Source organism: Bufo bufo, chromosome 11 (genome assembly GCF_905171765.1).
Source record: "Bufo bufo chromosome 11, aBufBuf1.1, whole genome shotgun sequence".
Taxonomy (NCBI): Eukaryota; Metazoa; Chordata; class Amphibia; order Anura; family Bufonidae; genus Bufo; species Bufo bufo.
The window spans coordinates 44,212,014-44,230,859 of record NC_053399.1 but is presented as its reverse complement, the minus strand read 5'-3'; the positions used below and the strand labels follow the sequence as shown (position 1 = coordinate 44,230,859).

At 43.8% G+C, this 18,846-nt stretch overlaps 1 protein-coding gene across 5 annotated transcripts in view; it reads right to left on the bottom strand.

Moving 5' to 3' along the window:
• SLC25A21 (solute carrier family 25 member 21) overlaps positions 1-18,846 on the bottom strand; it is a 315,638-nt gene that overhangs the window by 75,855 nt on the left and 220,937 nt on the right. For all 5 annotated transcript variants that reach the window (XM_040411991.1, XM_040411993.1, XM_040411990.1 and 2 more), the window contains exon 5: positions 7,223-7,289. In XM_040411991.1, coding sequence (XP_040267925.1) covers positions 7,223-7,289 — 67 coding nt within the window. The remainder of the gene's footprint in view (positions 1-7,222; positions 7,290-18,846) is intronic.

Sequence of the window (18,846 nt, the reverse complement as noted above, 5' to 3'; positions counted from 1 at the left end):
TCATCTGTCCAAAGAACATTATTCCAGAAGTCCTGGTCTTTGTCAACTTTATCGCTGGCAAATGTCAGTCTGGCCTCTATGTTTCTCTTGGAAAGCAAAGGTTTCCTCCTTGCACACCTCCCATGCAAGTTAAACTTGTACAGTCTCTTTCTGATTGTAGAGGCATGTACTTCTACATCAACAGTAGCCAGAGCCTGCTGTAGTTCTCGAGATGACACTTTAGGGTTTTTGGATACCTCTTTTAGCATCTTGCGGTCTGCTCTTGGGGTGAACTTGCTGGGGCGACCAGTCCTGGGCATGTTGGCAGTTGTTTTGAAAGCCCTCCACTTGTAGACTATCTTCCGGACAGTGGAATGGCTGATTTCAAAATCTTTTGAGATCTTTTTAAATCCCTTCCCAGACTCATAGGCTGCTACAATCTTTTTTCTGAAGTCCTCTGACAGCTCTTTTGCTCTCACCATGGTGCTCACTCTCACTTCAACAGTCAGGAGCACACCAAACTAAATGTCTGAGGTTTAAATAGGGCAAGCCTCATTCAACATGCAGAGTAACGATCTACTAATTATGTGCACCTGGTGTGATATACCTGTGTGAGATCTGAGCCAATTTAAGAGGGAATACATGTGAGGGTGTCCTATCTTTTTCCTCAGTTAGAATAGGCATTTTTGTAGAATGACATTTACAGAAGATCTTGAAAAGACTTTTCTTCAGTTTTCTTTGTTTAGTTGGATTACTTTAATCTCTCTGTATTGTTGAAACGGAGATGAAATAACCATTTATTAAAAATGTTACAAAAAACCACATGCTTTCAAAGGGTGTCCTAATTTTTTCACATGACTGTAAGTAAATGCAAGATTTTAGTTTTTCCATTTCAATAAATTAGCAAATATTTGTAAAATTCTGGTCTCTCTTTGTCATTATGCTGTACTGAGTGCAGAATGACAGATACAATTTTAACTTTTTTTTTATTTTAGCACAAGGCTGCAACATAACAAAATGTAAAAAAAAAAGTGAAGACTTTCACTGTGCTAGGGCAATATAAGGAGAGAGTTGAGTCCCACATTTGGTCACCTCATATTAGTCAAAGAGTTTCACTTAGGCCTCTTGCACAAGAACATGTGCGCCCCGTGATCGTGCTGCGGGCCGCAATGCACGAGCACAGTCCGTGGGGCAGCCGCAGCGGATCGCGGACCTATTCACTTTAATGGGTCCGCAATCCAGCCGTTCCGCAAAAAGATCGGACATGTTCTATCTTTTTGCGGAACGGAAGTACGGGACTCCGTAGTGCTTCCGTTCTGTGCTTCCGTTCCGCATCTCCAAATTTGCCGACCCATTGAAGTGAATGGGTCCGCATATGTGATGCGGAATGCCCACGGAACGGCACCCGTGTATTGCGGATCCGCAAATGCGGTCCGCAATATGGCAACGTGGCTTACACGTTCGCGTGCAAGAGGCCTCGCTGTGATGGTCCTGTGATGTCTGTGCATTGCATGAACAACCCACTGATTTCAGTAAACAACATGTAATGCTTCACTTCCTCTGCAGTAGGTAAAGGTTTCCCCACAGAATGGAGATGATCACATCATCTGTACTAGAGATGAGCAAATTGATTCATACATAACGAATTGTACACCTGTGAGGGTCTGTCGAAGCTCCCTCCTGTTGCTTGATTGACAGGGCGGGCAACTCGCCCAGCCTTAACAATTTTATGCCTAAGCTGCTGTTTTCAGTAGCGGCAAAAGTAAAGAAGCTCTGTTTATGAGCTGCTACCCAGAAGTGTAGTGGCGCATGCATAGTAACTGCGCCGGTATCTGCAGCACTTGCACACGGTGGTCAACCCATTTTAGAGAAAAGGGAGCAGTAAATCTATGTAAAATAAGCCCCCTCTAGTGGTTGGTGCAGAAAGCCTAAATTTTGTCGCCAGGATTTAGGTCCCAAACTGCTAACAACCTGTTATCCAGGATGGTGACAGCTTCACAACGATGTGTGTATGGAGTCATGGGGATGGAGCCTTGGAAGAGTCATGTTGGCTGGACCCCCTCTTGTTTTAATTGGCATCCAACAGGCCAGGTAGGTCATCACAAGCCACCTCCAGCGATATCTGGTACATGTGCAGTGCACAGATGAAGTCTAGACCAGCGCACCTCACTTCACTGTGCATGCACCGGATACTCCAGGTGGTGGTTTGCGACATTGAACCTGACCTGCAGGATGCCTGGCAGGAATGACTCTTAAGGAGAGTGGCTCCACCTTCTTGAAGTCTTAGGGCTCATGCACATGACCGTGTTGTTGTTTTTTTGCATTAGATCCGTCTTTTTCGGGGGATCGGCTGCAGACCCATTCACTTTAATGGGACTGCAAAATATGCGGAACAGAACACCGTGTGCTGTCCGCATCCATATATCGGTTCCGAGGCCCTGCAAAAAAAAAATAGAACATGTCCTATTCTTGTCCATTTTGTGGACAAGAATAGGACAGCTCTACAGAGGGCAAGACGTACCGTTCCTCAAAAAGCAGAATGCACACAGCTGGTATCCGTGCTACAGCCATGTGCACGAGTCCTTACACACATGACAATATACATCCTTCCACGATGGTGACAGTTTGGCGGCCTATATCTGGTTTCCTTTAACTCTGTGACTGTGTGAAGAGAAGTGGGGAATTGGAGATTTATGTAAGAAAATGCACAGTACCGACCCCTATTGATTAATTATAAAGTGCAAATAATTACTCTATCAATATATGGAACATATTTTCTTCTAGCTAAATACAGAGGACATATTTCTCTTGCTACAGAGAGCACTCAGGAAATGTAAAGTTGGCTCGATGTTTGAGTTTGCTGTTAAAGGTTGTTTTGCTTTTGTATAATTATGTGTGATGAGTGATGTGCCGTCACGTGGGCAGGCGAGTGGTGAGATATTCATACAAGAGAATATTCTACATGTCAGTGTGTAAACATCATGCACTTAAAACTCATACAGCGCTGAGATTTCTTCTAGAAGAATCACTGCAGAGGTCAACCTCCGCCTGACACAAGCGCTGGAGGTACAAGCGAGCCTCTGACTTAATTGTTCCTTCATTGTGATCAGACTAAGATAATAAACTGCATGAGTCTCACACTGCAAATGTCTGAGAAAGTCCGTTTTTGTGATTTTGCAGGTAAAACTTTATATGTCATCATTTTCCATACAAAGCATATCGCCTGAGCTGACACGGACCACTATAAAACATTTTGTTACCTCCAAAAAATAAAGAAATCTTCCAAGACATGACCACTATGCAAAGACTAGTTAGCTGCTGTGATTCGTTCCTTTATACAGACCCAGAGTCCTATATGGTCTCTAATCTTTCATATTTTGACCTCACAGGTACGAGGAAATTAGAATTTTTAGGCCTCATGCAAACGACTATTTATTTTGTGGTCCACAAACTGTGGATCCGCAAAATACCAGCCATGTGACTCCTACACTTTCCTCACTCGTTATTATGGAAATGTCTATTCTTGTCCACAAAACAGACAAAAGTAGGATATGTTCTTCAATTTGCGGAATGGCAGCACGGATACATTTTTGCATCCCCAAAAAAAAATGATTGGGTTTGCGTCCGAAAAAGCCAAAAATGCAGATCAAACATGGACCAAAAATACGGTCTTCTGCATGAGGTCTTATTGGGTAAAAATTATTGTAAAACACCTCAGGGTGGGATAAAGAAATCAAAGAAGTCTTACCCTCAACCAATCGCCCGCCACCTCGTTCTGCTGCTTACCCTGTCCCCAATGGTCTCTGTTTCCTGCCCCCAACTCAATACACAGGACAATCCTGGAGATGTCTGATCAGCCAATCACTGACTAGACAGGTTAATACAGTGCAAATGATTGGCTGCCCAGGCATCTCTAGGCATTTCCTGTTTGTTGAGAGGTGGGGGATCGGTGAGAGTGAGTTTGGCTTATTTTATTTTTGTTATTATTAGCTTTTCCCACAGATTTTTTACTCCAAGGAACAACCATTTAGAGTCTATCTTTTCAAGAAAGTTTGTGTCAGAATGGAGCCTTTAGAAACTTATTTTGGTCATTTATTGGATTATTTTGGTCATTTATTTAATATTCAGGGCCCGTCGGACCCCATTATAGACAACGTTAACATATGGCAATGCCGGATCCAGAAACCTCTCTGCCAGAACAGCCTGCCAGAATTTATAATGTTAGTGTGAAGCCGAAGATTTATAACAGCCAAGGAATAGTTATATAAACTTTAAAAATAAATGGGGCAGGCATTATTTTATGCTGCTTTTCCAGAAATTAGAAAGGCAAACATTACGGTAACTTTCCTATTTTTTTATCCCCAAAAATTTGCACGTAAAGTAGCAGCCTTTTTTTTTTTTTTAATGAGAAGGCAGCCTAAGGACAGTTCTTTAAAACAAAACCTACTGCAGAGTTCTGCCCCTTTCTCATGGACTGATAAACATGGGGGCCTCTGGATGCCTGGTTACCTTGTATGTATCGGTGGACACAAGGACTCATGGAGGATGTGTATGGAGGCTGTACAGCTCCTGAGTAAGCAGCCATAAAGCTCCATTGGGGGCCATATGTACAATATGATTTCCCCCTTATGGAACACCACGTAATTATTAAATCAAAGACATACACAGTTCCAGTAGACGCCCCATGCACCTCTACGGGAGCCATAAAATGCTCGTGTGCATGAGCCCTAACAGAGGCAATTGGTGAAATGTGTGGCAAAAGAAAAAACCTTCACATTTCTCGCTTTGTACAGTAAATACAGCTGTTGTGAAGAGCAAACATGCTTTACAGCGTAAAGTGTTGACTCAAATATAATACAACGGACAAGACTAAACTGAATAGACAAAGCCACAGTTACTTAAAGGGGTGACACCACGAACTGTGTTAGCCTGGAAAGTACAGCCGAATGTAATGAGTCTGTTGTATGTATAAAAAGTGATGTAAATAAATGTATTTCTTATCTGTTGTTTACCTTAAAACAAGGTAATTGGAGGCATGGTGTCTGGATAGCGGGCGGTACGTAGTGCCGCAACACGTGATGCTGCTTATCCCTCCTCTAGCTGATACAGTAGTCCTGATGTTCCCTTCCTAAGCTGATCCATGGCCATCCCTGAAGTGTCTGATCCATAACCACCCCAGGTCTGAGCATGAAAAAAATTATATCAAATAATAAAATGGTGTTTCTAAGTAGAGACAGTTCATAATGTATCAAAAAGAAAACTTTACGGCATTGATGTGCCAATGTGCCGCACTATTACCACCAGGTGTAAAGCTAGCTTTATTCTGCCGCAATGTACGACCACAAAAATGAATGGACCCTGTGAACAAAGAGGAAGCTCCCCATTATTAATATCCCATAGTTAGAATATAGAGGTCTGTCTGATTAGATATCCTGACCTTCACAAGACAAAGAGCATCATGGGCGTATGTATCATAGATCATGTAGCTGCTATATAGCGCTAGGGACTCAGCTGTACAAGGGCCATGTGACCGATGGAAGTCACATCACAGGCCGAGGAATAGGCCGCAACACTCCCCCTAGTGAAGCAGCCCCTTCAAATTGGTGATCAGCGGGGATACTGCGAGCTGGACTCCCACCAATCAGATATTGATCACCTATCAAGGTCATCAACCTTTAAAGGGAATGTGTCAGCAACTTTGACCAAGCTAAACTGCTGACAGCACTAGGAAGGTCCGAGGGGTACAGAAAAACATACCTTTTGTGGAGAACTTCTACTCTGCCAGATACAGCTCTAGCCCAGGAAGGCGGTGCTTTGCTGTAGAGTGCACTCAGCATTGAGCTTCTTCACAGCCCCTACCCTCTGCTCTGAGTGACAGCTGTAGTGACCTCCTGGTTGGATGCTACATCTGTCACTCCGAGCAAAAAGGAGGAGCTGTAAAGCAGCTCAAAGCACTGTGCATGCTGGGCACGTGCTGGAGCAGTATATGGCAGAATAAAACTTCATATTCACACTTCTCCTGATGATGAAAGGTATGTGTGTATGCTCTCCCCGACCACTATGTAGTTCTGTCAGCAGTTTGGTCAAAACTGCTGACAGATGCCTTTTAAGCCCTAAAAGCCCCCTTTAAAGCAGCTATCCCATGATAAAAATAAAAAATGAAAATCAGACATCATACAGTACATGACAGTCTCTTTCTAACAAAGCTAGAACCAGCCCTGTACCTCACATGGGTCCAGAGATCTCCACATTCATTTCTCCAACTGCTATATCAAGCGGCTCAAGGGGAATGTCCTTTCTGCTGCAGCTCTCTCCCTATCACAGCTCAGGAGGCGTGTCCATGCTCTCCCTATCACAGCTCAGGGGGCGTGTCAATGCTCTCCCTATCACAGCTCAGAAGGCAGTTGAAGGATGAAACTCAGCATGTGCGGCCATCTCAGTGAACAGGACAAAGAAATAAGGGGGAAAAAAACAAACAGCAGGGGGCGCTATACGGATACATTTTATTCAATAACTCAGCGGCTATACCAACTTTTTCATTACATGCAATTACAAAAGTATTCAGATCCAGGTGCTGGTTTGAAAACGATAGAATATTATTTTTCGTGGGACAACCCTTTAATGGAAAAGGCATGGAGGACAAAACAAATACCAGGTCCAAGGTGACAATAACTTGGCACCGCAATGAACGGCTTTGTGATGGGCCCTCCTGACTTTTATATATGGCACTGGAGTAGGCTGTCCTATCCCGCCTGCAGTCTTGGGAAGCAAGGGGTTAATCCAATTCATCTGACTCTTGCAGGCAATCCCTCCGGTCCTTTCTACGGAGGGCAGAGCTGCCAAAAGTTGTGATTTGCTTCCCATGGTAATCTCAACGTTATGTAAATAGCGCAGGTAAAGAGCGGCTTTGCATGCCATGCAAATAGAGAATTTGTTTTACAGAACAGGGGAAGATTTTCTAGTTTCATTTAACAAACGTCTCTGATGATTTTGGTCAGAAGTCAAGTCCCCAGCTAGCTGACAGGAGCCGGGGCATGACGGTTAACCCTTTCCTTCCTCCAGTGAGAGGGCTCAGGACTTTGGTAGGCAGAGTTCTTGTCGCGTTGCAGAATTCATGCGGCTAATATTTTCATAAGGCAAATAAGGATCAATCCAGGAGGCAACGACACCGACCGCATAGTCAGAGAGGCGACACGACATATAACGTTATGATAAGGCTGGCCCATGGGGCAGCTGGACTTACCTTAACGGCTCGTTTTGGGGTCTCGGCCAAGATAGGGGGGAGTATTCCTTTGTAGAAGCCCAGCAACCTATACAATGAGACATATGCATACACGTGAAGTCGTTGTCGTATTTGGGGGTCCGCTGTTCCTAATTCTAATATAGATATACACATTCCCAATATGAACATTATAATTCAGAATTGCAGGGTATATTACCTAAAATAAAAATCCTGGAGTCATCCTCTGGTGCAGTAACCTTCAGTCTGCTGCTCTCCAGACATTGAAAAACAGCAACTCACAGCATGCTGCTATCAGGTTATGTTGGGAGTTGTAGTTTTGACACAGCTAGTAGCAGGCCATATCTCTAGCATTCCACAATTTTTCATATGAAGCGGGAGGCATGATGAGGTACAATATACTACAATGGCAGACGTACGTAATTTGTTAAAATGCCATATACAGTCATATATGCGTCATACAAACATACATGACTGTATACTGTCCCCCAGCTGACCTGATGGAGGCCCCCGGTTGTCCTGGTCTCATTTATAAGAATCCTCGGTACCTGCGCATGCATCTATTTATTGTTCAGCGCCTGCGCAGAATAGGGGGGTGGCCAGGAACAGCCAGAAGAAGTGGTTGCCGCCATCTTGCAGCCCATGGATGCGAAAGATGACAGGTGAGTATGTATACTGAAGGCCTACGTTTGGACAGCTCAGCAGTATAGTCATGTACAGTATACTGGCCAACACAAGGGCTCTGCTTTGGACTATTCTTACTTGTTAGAAGGGTCACTTGACAATAAGATGATCACAAAGTATCCCGCTGCTGGGATCCCCAGGAATCATCGGTAATCAGTAGAGAAACCTGACAGTAAGTGCTTCATTTCCCTGCAGCGCCACCATGGGGTAAAGTAATTATTGCACGGTGTATGCACATTCAAATCAATGGGTTGTCGGTGTAATGTCAGACACTCTTTGTAACTGCTCTGCACTATGGTCGAGAGATCAATTCCCTAGAATTGTTATTAGGCTGGGTTCATATCACGTTTTTCTCATCCATTTAACGTATACAAAAAACGTATACGTTAAACGTATATACAGTTCCACTGTAAAAAAAACAAAAAACAAAAAAGTGTATACTTCTTTTTACCACAGACACTCTCCACTATGGGAGTTCCGAAAATAGGCGAACCCTGGCTGGGCTATATCCGGTGAATGGAGAGTACACCGCGCATGCACAGTGTGCTGGCCTTTACTCCAGAGTCCCCGTTCTGGAGATAGGAGTGGGTTCCTGACGTGGAACCCAAACCTATTGGACAGTGATGGCATATCCTAGCAATTTGCCATCAGTGTCCCAGATGGGAATACCCCTTTAAAGATTGCTCGGGGGTTTTGAAGTCTATCCATCGCAACTAATCCACTAATGAGTATAAATTATTGGGTAACTACACAGATACAGTATATAGAGTCCGATGAGCTCGGCACTGACCCTCGCCCGTTCTCTCCATTTCTTAGTATCTGTTTATGTACTGGACGCTGTTATTGGTAAAATAATAAAAAGTGAGCCCGGGATGAAAGATATTTCTATTTTTACTTCTTACTGTTTATTACTTGGCATGTGATATTTTTCATTTAACTGGTTTGGAAGGAGAAAGATCAGAGTAATTTACAGCAATGGATGGAATAAACCCTGTATATAACGTTGACCATGACAGATGGATCAAACTGAAACCATTCAGAGGCTGAAAAACTGTACGGATACACCTGCATGTAGTATAGGCGATGCTGCGGAATTAAGGCTGGGGCTACACAGTGATTTTGACCTCGACAAACAACACATCAACTAGGATCGCAAGTAACGAAAGTGAATAGGGTCGCATGGCAATATACAAGGTGCCATAACTGGGACCAAATTCAAACAAGCTTGTTTTGGTTTTTTAACGACATCTCATGTGACCCCATATACTATCATTAGTTATTCGTTGTGATGCAGGCAACGCTACATTGTGTTCTTTGACCATGTGATGTGTGTTGCGACCAAAGTCGCTATGTAGCCCTCGACTAAAAGTGTTGTCTCCGGTTGAGTCTATCGAAATGCGGCTGCTGGGGCGATCAACTGACTGGGCAGGGGAAATGTGGTATTACATGGTAGCCACAGATACAGTACAAACGTGTGGGGCAACAGAGATTGGTGGTCCCTTGGAAGCCGCCCCCCTCAGCAGAAGCACCACATTCAACTGCATCAGCATTCTAAGGATGAAGATGAATAAAATGGTGAAGCAGAGGACCGTGGGCTCCCTGCCCCACCATTTACTTGGTGGTTTAGTGCCAGCAGGTGCCATGAAGTGATGTCATGGCACTTGGCCAACAGACAGGCTGTTGCTGATCTGCCCTTAGCCTGCATTCCCTTGACAAGCAGAGCAGATCTCTAAGTGAGAATTTATTTTGGAGGCACTAAAGGGGCACCATATTGTGTTGGAGGCACATAAAAGGGCACCATATTGTGCTGGCGGCACATAACAGGGCACCATATTGTGCTGGCGGCACATAACAGGGCATTATTCTGTGTTGGGGGCATTATACTATGTAGGGGGCATTATACTATGTAGGGGGCATATAATAAAAAATAATACATGCATTGCTCTTTATGGAAATATTGTCCCTTATCACAACATATATATATATACACACACACACGTGTGTATGTAAGCCATTCAGATGTTGCCATGACCCAGTTTGTAACGCAGCAGTACTAACCATCCACTGGTTTTGCAGGACAAAATATAAATGAAGGGAATGCACAATTACTAAAGAACGGCGTCACTGTGAATGTCCCTGATTTAGAAAGACCACTACAAATGGAGCTTATTGGCACAACATGCCTTACACTAAAGCATGCCCCTTATGCATATAAACACACGATGTTGCAGGGGTTGTTTATTAGGACATATGGATGTACCAGAGAGAATAGGACCCCCTAATAGTCAAAATCAGAGTGCCACTGCGGATCTCCCTCTGAGGACCGGGCTCATCTACCCACAAGTTAAGGGACTGTCCGATCAGGATGACCAGAAACAGGGGCGTCACCACCATAGCGGCAGACCATGTGACTGCTATGGGGCCCAGGGCAAGAGGGGGCCCAGTCTTAGTTGGGATCATCCTCTCTCCTACTGGGGGTGAAAACTTGGTCAGGACTCTACCCTCTAAAGGAACAACTTTTAGCAAATGAGGCAGTGGAAAAATGGCCCAAGGGTCTTTGAAAGGGATTTAGGTGGAAACCCTTCTGTCCTGTGGGGTGGGCCTGGTTTGATCCTTGCTATGGGGCCCTTATTCCTCTATGTACGCTACTGACCAGAAATACATTTTTCTGTAAGAGAAGTGACAGGAAAGACGTAAGACCCCATAAGGTAAAATAGCACAATTCTTGCGTATAACAAATGTGCCGTATTACCGGTCTTGTTATATGTCCATATGGAGTATGGCGGAAATGAAAGCTAAATGAAAAACCCTTTATAACCTCATAGGAGTAAACTAAGAGCCACAGAAAGTGACTGACGGGAAGACGTAGCTCTTCTGCCCATTCATCACAGCGTCTGACAGTGAAGCATCCTGTGTGCTACCTGAGATACCACCGCCCGCCGCACTGCATTCTGCCCTGACAACCAAATATATGATTTTCTTTATATTCTTAAAAGCATCCCCTTCTCCTCACATAATGTCAATGAATGTGCAGGATATGGGCCTGCAAGAATAAAGCATCAGTAACCTGAACTAACACAAACAGCCGCCGAAAAATGGCAGAGGCCCATTAGAAATGGGATCTGAGAAAAGACGGGCATCAGAGCATTACTGAACAAACAGCACACCTGAGAAGAGGGCCTTTCTCCCTTTCAGATGCCCCAGCCCCCTCATTTATCTGTCATCGGGGCCGGACAGCAGAGAAATAAATGAACTCTTACCCACACAGCTGTGCGCTAAGAACGCACATCGGCTCTGCATTATCTTACTTCTCTTAACAACATTAAGAAGCATCTATGTAGATTGTAAGCTCTTGTGGGCAGTCTGTTAATAGTTTCTTGTTTCTTGTATTTTTTTACTATGTATATATAGTGGGGATTTGCTCTGGTAGAGAGGCTTGCGGACGCAGTATAGAGGCAACGACAACGTCTTTAACTTAAACAGTTCAGTGTTTTATTCACACATAAGGAAAGTGACTACAAAAAGTCGGTTTCAAGGGAAAAAACAGTCACCTTGAGTCTGGTGTTTGTTCACACCAGGCAGGAACACATAAGTCCTTGGGTGAAACAGAAGTCCACGTGCTTTCATCCAAGCAAGATAGCAGGCCTTAATCCTGGCCCAAACTCTCAGGCCCCAACACAGAGGCTGGCAAAGCTCCACTGTCAGATGGAGGATAATCCACCCACAGCTGAGACTGCTGGCTGGGTTTTATAACCCTAACCAAAACCTGGCCTGGAACGTGGGGAACAGCCACCCACCCTGCACTTTGGCTGCTCCCAGTAAGAGCCGGCCCGGATCGGCTTTACAGCCATACTAAATAACCAATAGTGTCAGCCAGCATTAGCTGACACTTAAAATTACCGGCTCTTACCTCACCGAGACCAGGAACCTCGGTGACACACTCTTCCGTCAATGACGGCCCCTTGTGTTTTCCTACAGTATGTATATTGATGTACGGCGCCATCGAATTAATGGCGTTTTTAGATAAGTAATAATAATCTAAACCTAAAATAATTTTCCCCTGGAGAATTCCGAATCTTTTTTATTAGAATGTGTTCACATGTATTGGAAGCTCAGTTGCATGTATTGCTTTTTTTCCCCCTGACAAAATGACACTTCGGCAGAACCCGATAGACCCCCATTAAAGGGGTTGTCTCCCTTCAGCAAATTGCATTTATCATATAGAGGAATTAATACAAGGCACTTACTAATGTATTGTGATTGTCCATATTGCTTCCTTTGCTGGCTGGATTCATTTTTCCATCACATTATGCACTGCTCATCTCCATGGTTATGACCACCCTACAATCCATCAGCGGTGGTCATGCTTGCACAGTGTAGGAAAGAGCACTAGCCTATGTGCACTTTCCCTGTCCCGGCCACCAGAGAGGCTGGCAAATTTTCCTATAGTGTGCAAGCATGACCACCACTGATGGATCGCAGGGTGGTCATAACCATGGAAACGAGCAGTGTATAACATGATGGAAAAATGAATCAAGCCAGCACAGGAGACGATATGGATAATCACAATACATTAGTAAGTGCTTTGTATTAACTTTCTCTACAAATGCCACTTACTGAAGGGACACAACCCCTTTAATGGTCTGTAGAGTCCAATGAGCACGTGCAATGGATCACACACTGCATCTCTGTAGTACAGTAGATACCTTAAACCCGCACTGAGACTTATCGAGAAATCCTTCATTGTGGGTTTTTCATTTTAAAAGCGCTTTCCAGTAGTTCAATGTTGATGGCCTATCCTTGGGTTTGGTCATCAATATCTGATCGGTGGGGGTCCGACCCCCGAATGTCCTACAATCAGCTGTTTGAAGAGGCAGCAGCCTCCTCCTAGGGCAATGACGTCACATTCATTCTTCACATGTTATATTTGCACCTCTGTCCCATTCCAGTGAATGGTCCTGGGCTGCAATACCAAGCACAGCCCCCACAGATCAGATATTGATGGACTATCGTGAGGACAGGTCATCAATATTGAACTCCCCGGACATCCCTTTAAGCTGCTCAAATACATAAAGTAACTGTCCGCCTGAACCACTTCATCAGATGTCTAAATATTGGGATTTGAGGTCTGGATTTTGTGGTCTAAAAGCAGGTTGTTGTTTTTTTATTTAATATTTATAAAATACAGTTTTTAAAGACATTTTGGTTGTTTTTCTTTTTCATTTCGGCAGTTCTATACCATTGAAAATGACATACAAAATATTGTCCTTATGTTGCAGTCAGTACATAGAGATAAAGCTGCTATAGTATTAGGTATCCTATTGTTAGTTTACTGCTGCTGTGAGGGGAAGATATTATCTGTTCGTATAATGGTAGAATAGTAGAATTAGGATAATCGTATGACAGCTCTATTGTTCTCTTAATAGACCTAGATAAAGATGTCCACAGAAGAGCACTGTGCTTATTAGTGTAATGTGACATGCTCCAAGTCAGGGATGCTCAACCTGTGTCCCTCCAGCTGTTGCAAAACTACAACTCCCAGCATGCCTTAATGGTTGTAGGCTGTCCAGGCATGCAGTCTGAATCAGACCTAAGAGCGTGGCAGATTGCCTTCACTGGAGTTGGTTTGCTGATAGCTCCTGATGCACCGCTGTTCATACGATTTAAGAAGCTGACCCCTTGTGGATGGCGCTCGCAGGGCACAATCCTGGTATAACAATGCACAGGCCTTCTAACCACCTTCCAGACAATTTCATCCTCGTGTCTCGGCGATCTGTCCACAGCCCCGGCCCATATCTGATGACGTAAGCCTTCCCCTCCTCTCCGCTGTTGACAATAAATCTCGTGCTCCCGGCTTTACCTGCATTAGAAGTATTTGCTTGCACTCACAAAAAAAGAACAAATGCTTCTGTTGAAAATCTGGCAACGGAGATGGTAGCTTCCTGCTAATGTATTTCTGCTGCCAGATAAGAGAACTGTGAGGGCAGAGCCGGGTATGGCTTGGCGTCCTGCCTTCTACCTGATGAGCCGATTCATTAACTCCTAGATGGAAATCACTGATATATTTAGTTTTTCTCCAACTCTTCACCTTCTCATGCTCCAAGCTCACAATCTGCTCTATCCAAAGGCGTATGCTTTGGACTGGCAGAGATTAAAATCGCATTAAACCTGCACAAACCATATGCTAGATTTAGAGCCCTTAGATTTTCGGCTGTACAACTTCTATAGCTGAAAACCAAAAACGCACAGTATCAAGCTCCATTGACATAAGAGGAGTCCACAGTCTGGTGTACCATGCATTAGGGTATTATTCTGGTATGAACCTCGGCTTTCAATTTAATGATGGAGGGTAATTTGCTTAACCCTTGTAGGTTAAGAGCCTAATCGTATCTACAGTGTGAATTTGCGATATTGTATGTGCAGCGAGCCCCGGGGGAGCCGATGCAGATGATGGGAGTGGCCTCAGGCCGTTGCTCCTTGGGGATCGGTGCAGTGGAAATCCAGTATGAGGAATGAGGCCATAAATGAACGCATAAGGCCTCCTGCATATAGAATAAGGAATATAGATGCAGGTTGGATGTCTGCAGTTAAGCACTTTCAAGTGTAGATGTCCACAGTCAGACTTTAGATTTTGATATGGAGAAACCAGCACTCACTCAAATGCACGCTGCACGGGAGAGGACGTCAATCCACAGTGATATGAACAAAGAATCCCAGCAGTCGCGTCTTAATGTGAATCAGATGTCTTTTATTCCATAAATGAAAAGACCAGGACCAGGTTTCGGCAATGTGCCTTCATCAACAGGTAGTCCAAATACAATCTTAACAAACTATATATGCTCTACAGTCACCGCCCACAGGAGCTAAAGTCCATCCCATAGAGGGAATGGCCACAAAGTTACAGGTGTAATCAATTTAATTTAATAATAAACAAGCCAAAGCAGAGAAAAAAGCATCTAGATAGATATTTCATCTTACATTTGTAGATAATACTCTTGTATAACGTTCAAATTTTCAATACCTGAGAAATAAACAACAGATATATTATAAATATATAACAAAATTATTCTATTACAGATACATAACCTCATATTCCCTATTGAGGCCTCTAGGGTGCATAATGTGTCCAATGTATGGATCCAAAAGGCTTCCCTCCGTAGTAACATCTTATTAATGTCACCCCCCCTCCGTGGTCTAATCACCTGCTCTATAACCTGAAATTTCAGTTGAGCAATAGAATGTCTGCACTTTTCAAAGTGGCTTGGGATAGGTAATAATAAGTTTTCAGTTCTAATGGTCGTTTTATGCTTGTTAATTCTGTCCCTCACTGCCTGCATTGTCTGACCAATGTACAACAGACCACAAGGGCAATTAATCAGATAAACAACATTTGAAGACTCACATGTAAAAAAACCTTTTACTTCAAACGGATTCCCGGTGTGTGGATGATAGAATGTAGGGCCCTTTATGATGTGTGAACATTGGAGACAATGCAGGCAGGGGAACGTACCTTTACGTGGTGTTGATAATACACTTTGACGCAACCGATGTTTAGTGCCCCCTATATCCGCTTTCACTAGCATATCCCTATAACTGGGGTTCTTCCTATTGCAGATCAGGGGTAAACTTTTAAATTCTGAGACCAGAAGGTTTTTTTACATGTGAGTCTTCAAATGTTGTTTATCTGATTAAATGCCCTTGTGGTCTGTTGTACATTGGTCAGACAATGCAGGCAGTGAGGGACAGAATTAACAAGCATAAATCGACCATTAGAACTAAAAACTTATTATTACCTATCCCAAGCCACTTTGAAAAGTGCAGACATTCTATTGCTCAGGTATTGAAAATTTGAACGTTATACAAGAGTATTATCTACAAATGTAAGATGAAATATCTATCTAGATGCTTTTTTCTCTGCTTTGGCTTGTTTATTATTAAATTAAATTGATTACACCTGTAACTTTGTAGCCATTCCCTCTATGGGATGGACTTTAGCTCCTGTGGGCGGTGACTGTAGAGCATATATAGTTTGTTAAGACTTTAGATTTAACTGGCCTAGTGGTGGTTTGTGTGATGGGTGTTTGGGCTATAGTCCATAACCAACCAGCAGGGTCTTTGATGCAGCTGTCTGACTGTCCAAGGATTTACTTGAGGACAGGTTTTAGCTGTTAGCACTATTCCTTGCCACCCACAGCCATCCATTGCTTGCTGAAACATATAAAATGCATAAAAATACGATATAACTATACACAACATTGTAGTACCCCCAGGTCTGAGGTACTACCTATGAAATATCTTTACATCTGGTTTCCGGACGGGCAGCTGTGGTATTTAGCAAAGAGCGCTATGCCATATCTCAATTTCGGACAGCCAGTAAGGTCATCCTCAGTGACAGAAACAACAAAAGTGCAGACAGTCCAGTTTCTCATTGAGGCTAGTAGACAGAGAAGGATTTGGAGGAATACAACATGTGCATCCTTTCGACCCATGAGCTAAGTCCAGTGATATTTCTTACTTGTGCTTCAGTCGGTCTCACAGGTATCATGACAATGAAGCATGCACACAATGTATTATCTCGATCTCTGAAATGGCACTAAAGGAATATCAGTTACAGTAAGGGCTCATTTAGACGGCCATAGTGTTTTGTGGTCCGCAAATTGGTTAGAACCATCAAGGCCATGCAGGATTCAAACATTAAGGCACAGCACGTTTATGGCAATAAGACTTTACTGCAGTGGAAAGGGTGTATTGCTTTAGCGCCCACCACACTTCTGAGACAGACTGACCATTCAAATCTAGGATCTGCACCCCGCAGCCTGGGAATTGCAGAAAGAGTTAAAGGGGTATTCTGGTTAGATTAAATTATCCCCATCCACAATTGGTAGGACCCAGCGGTGAAACCCCCACCGTTCACAAGAACAGGGGCCCCCTACAGCCCCCCTCAAATGAATAAAGCGGCTGGTTGGGCATGCATGCAGCTGCTCCATTAATTTCTTTTGGAATTCCAGAGATAGAAGAGCGATGTACTCCGGGACTCCCAAAGAAATGAATGGAGTGGCCAAGCGCATGTGCAACCAGCTGTTACATTCATGAAGGGAGTACAAGACCCCCGTCCTCATGAACAGTGGGGGTTCCAACAGTAGGACCCCCACCAATCTAATAGTTATGCCCTATCCAGTGGATAGGAGATAATTTTGTCACGGTCCCTCAGGTGACTGATGTCAGGAAATTAAGGAGATTGACTGAGCGTGGAGGAATCTAACAGCCTCCTTGATTTCTCTTGATTCAGTGTGGACAGGGTTAATGACCACTTCCCTTTTCTCAGCTGCTGCTCAGTGGTCATCACTTCTACCCTTTATAGTCTCACCCCACCCTTCTGACTATGCGGTTGATAGCTTAATTTGGGTTTGGCTGAGCTGGGGTGAGATCCTCTCTGGTGTTCCTGTTCTTCCATCTCTACAGAAGTTAAGTGTCGCGTTTGTTTGTATTTGTTATATTCCCTGTTGTTGTATCTGGGCCTGAGACAGAGACTTCCATTCGTCCATCTGGGGAGGAATGGGTTTTCTCTGGTCCTTTACTTATTCCAGGGCCTTATAGGGAAATTAGGGCCTAGGTATCCTGCTTATGAATATTCCTACCTTCAAGGTCTATTCATATTGATAGGTAGTCAGGGCCCGGATTAGGGTTGTCTAGGAGGTAACCTGTTTCTTCCCTAGTTTCCAGGCCCAGTTACTGTTTCCCTTCCCTCCTGGGTATGGGCACCTTTAGGGCAAATGGAATATGTTAGTCATTTTCAAACTTTTCTTCACATCATTGGGTCATATAAGGAGAGGTAATAGGTGGCAATCCATGAGCAGAGACCCCAACTGATGGTGCTCTATTTGCAGATTTCCATATCTCTGAAATGAAGCTGAGGGAACGTGATGGCCACCAGCACCTCCCAAAGAAACCTTTCAGATTATACATAACTAACCCCATAATTTCACATGCTCCTTCCTCCTCTGGCATCCCCTGCCTTAGTATCAGCAATATCTACAGCAGTTTAATCATACCTTCCCTCCATGGTTCCCATAACAACAGTGTGGTGTACCTATGGTTCCAGATATCAATTTCTTGGTGAGAGTGGTTACAAAGAGTGTCTCTCCCTCTCTGGAGGACCTGTCCTGTCCTGCAAGACACAGACAACCCACTGATCTGAATGGGCATGGTGCAATGCTTATTTTCACCTGTTGTGTCGCTGCAGAGAAACTGAACCCTTACTGCCATCATTGCTGGGCACCAGCAGAGGGATACTTTGTGGTCTGCTTAATATACCGTAAAGGGATCCTTCTAACAAACAGGCATTGTCCAAAGTGGAGAACTCCTTTAAAGAGCACCTGTCATATGGATCAATCCTATTAAACCAGGCATACTGTCTGGTAGGGCTAATTATGCTGATTAAAATAAAACCAGTCTTGAGGAAATTGGTTATGGTGTTCCTCAGAAAAAAAAATATTCTTTAAACAAATGAAGGCTTCAGTGCACTGAGGAGCATGGCCAGACCTGGAAAGGTGGAGCTCAGGTGCACCAAGGGGCTAGGCCCCACCCCTTAGTGCAATAAAGTCCTGCTCTTTAAGAATTATTTTTCCATTAGGTCACTGTATCAGGAGAATTTTGCTAGGAATTTAACCCTTTATAAGCATTTTATCTTTCTATCTATGGTGCTTGTATACTGTAAGGATCAGCAGCTGTAGTCAGAAAACAGCGGCAGGTGACTGACAAGTAAGCGAGCCAGGAATATTCACCATAAATAAGGATAAGCCACGTCAAGAAGCGAAAACGTCTGGAAAAACAAGTGTATTGGAAAAATGTGCTATGTGCCATTCATAGGCTGGATCCTGCTAAAAAATAATGCCATAAACCAGGCCTACGGGGTTTCCAAGCCAGCTGGGGGCCACGGATCG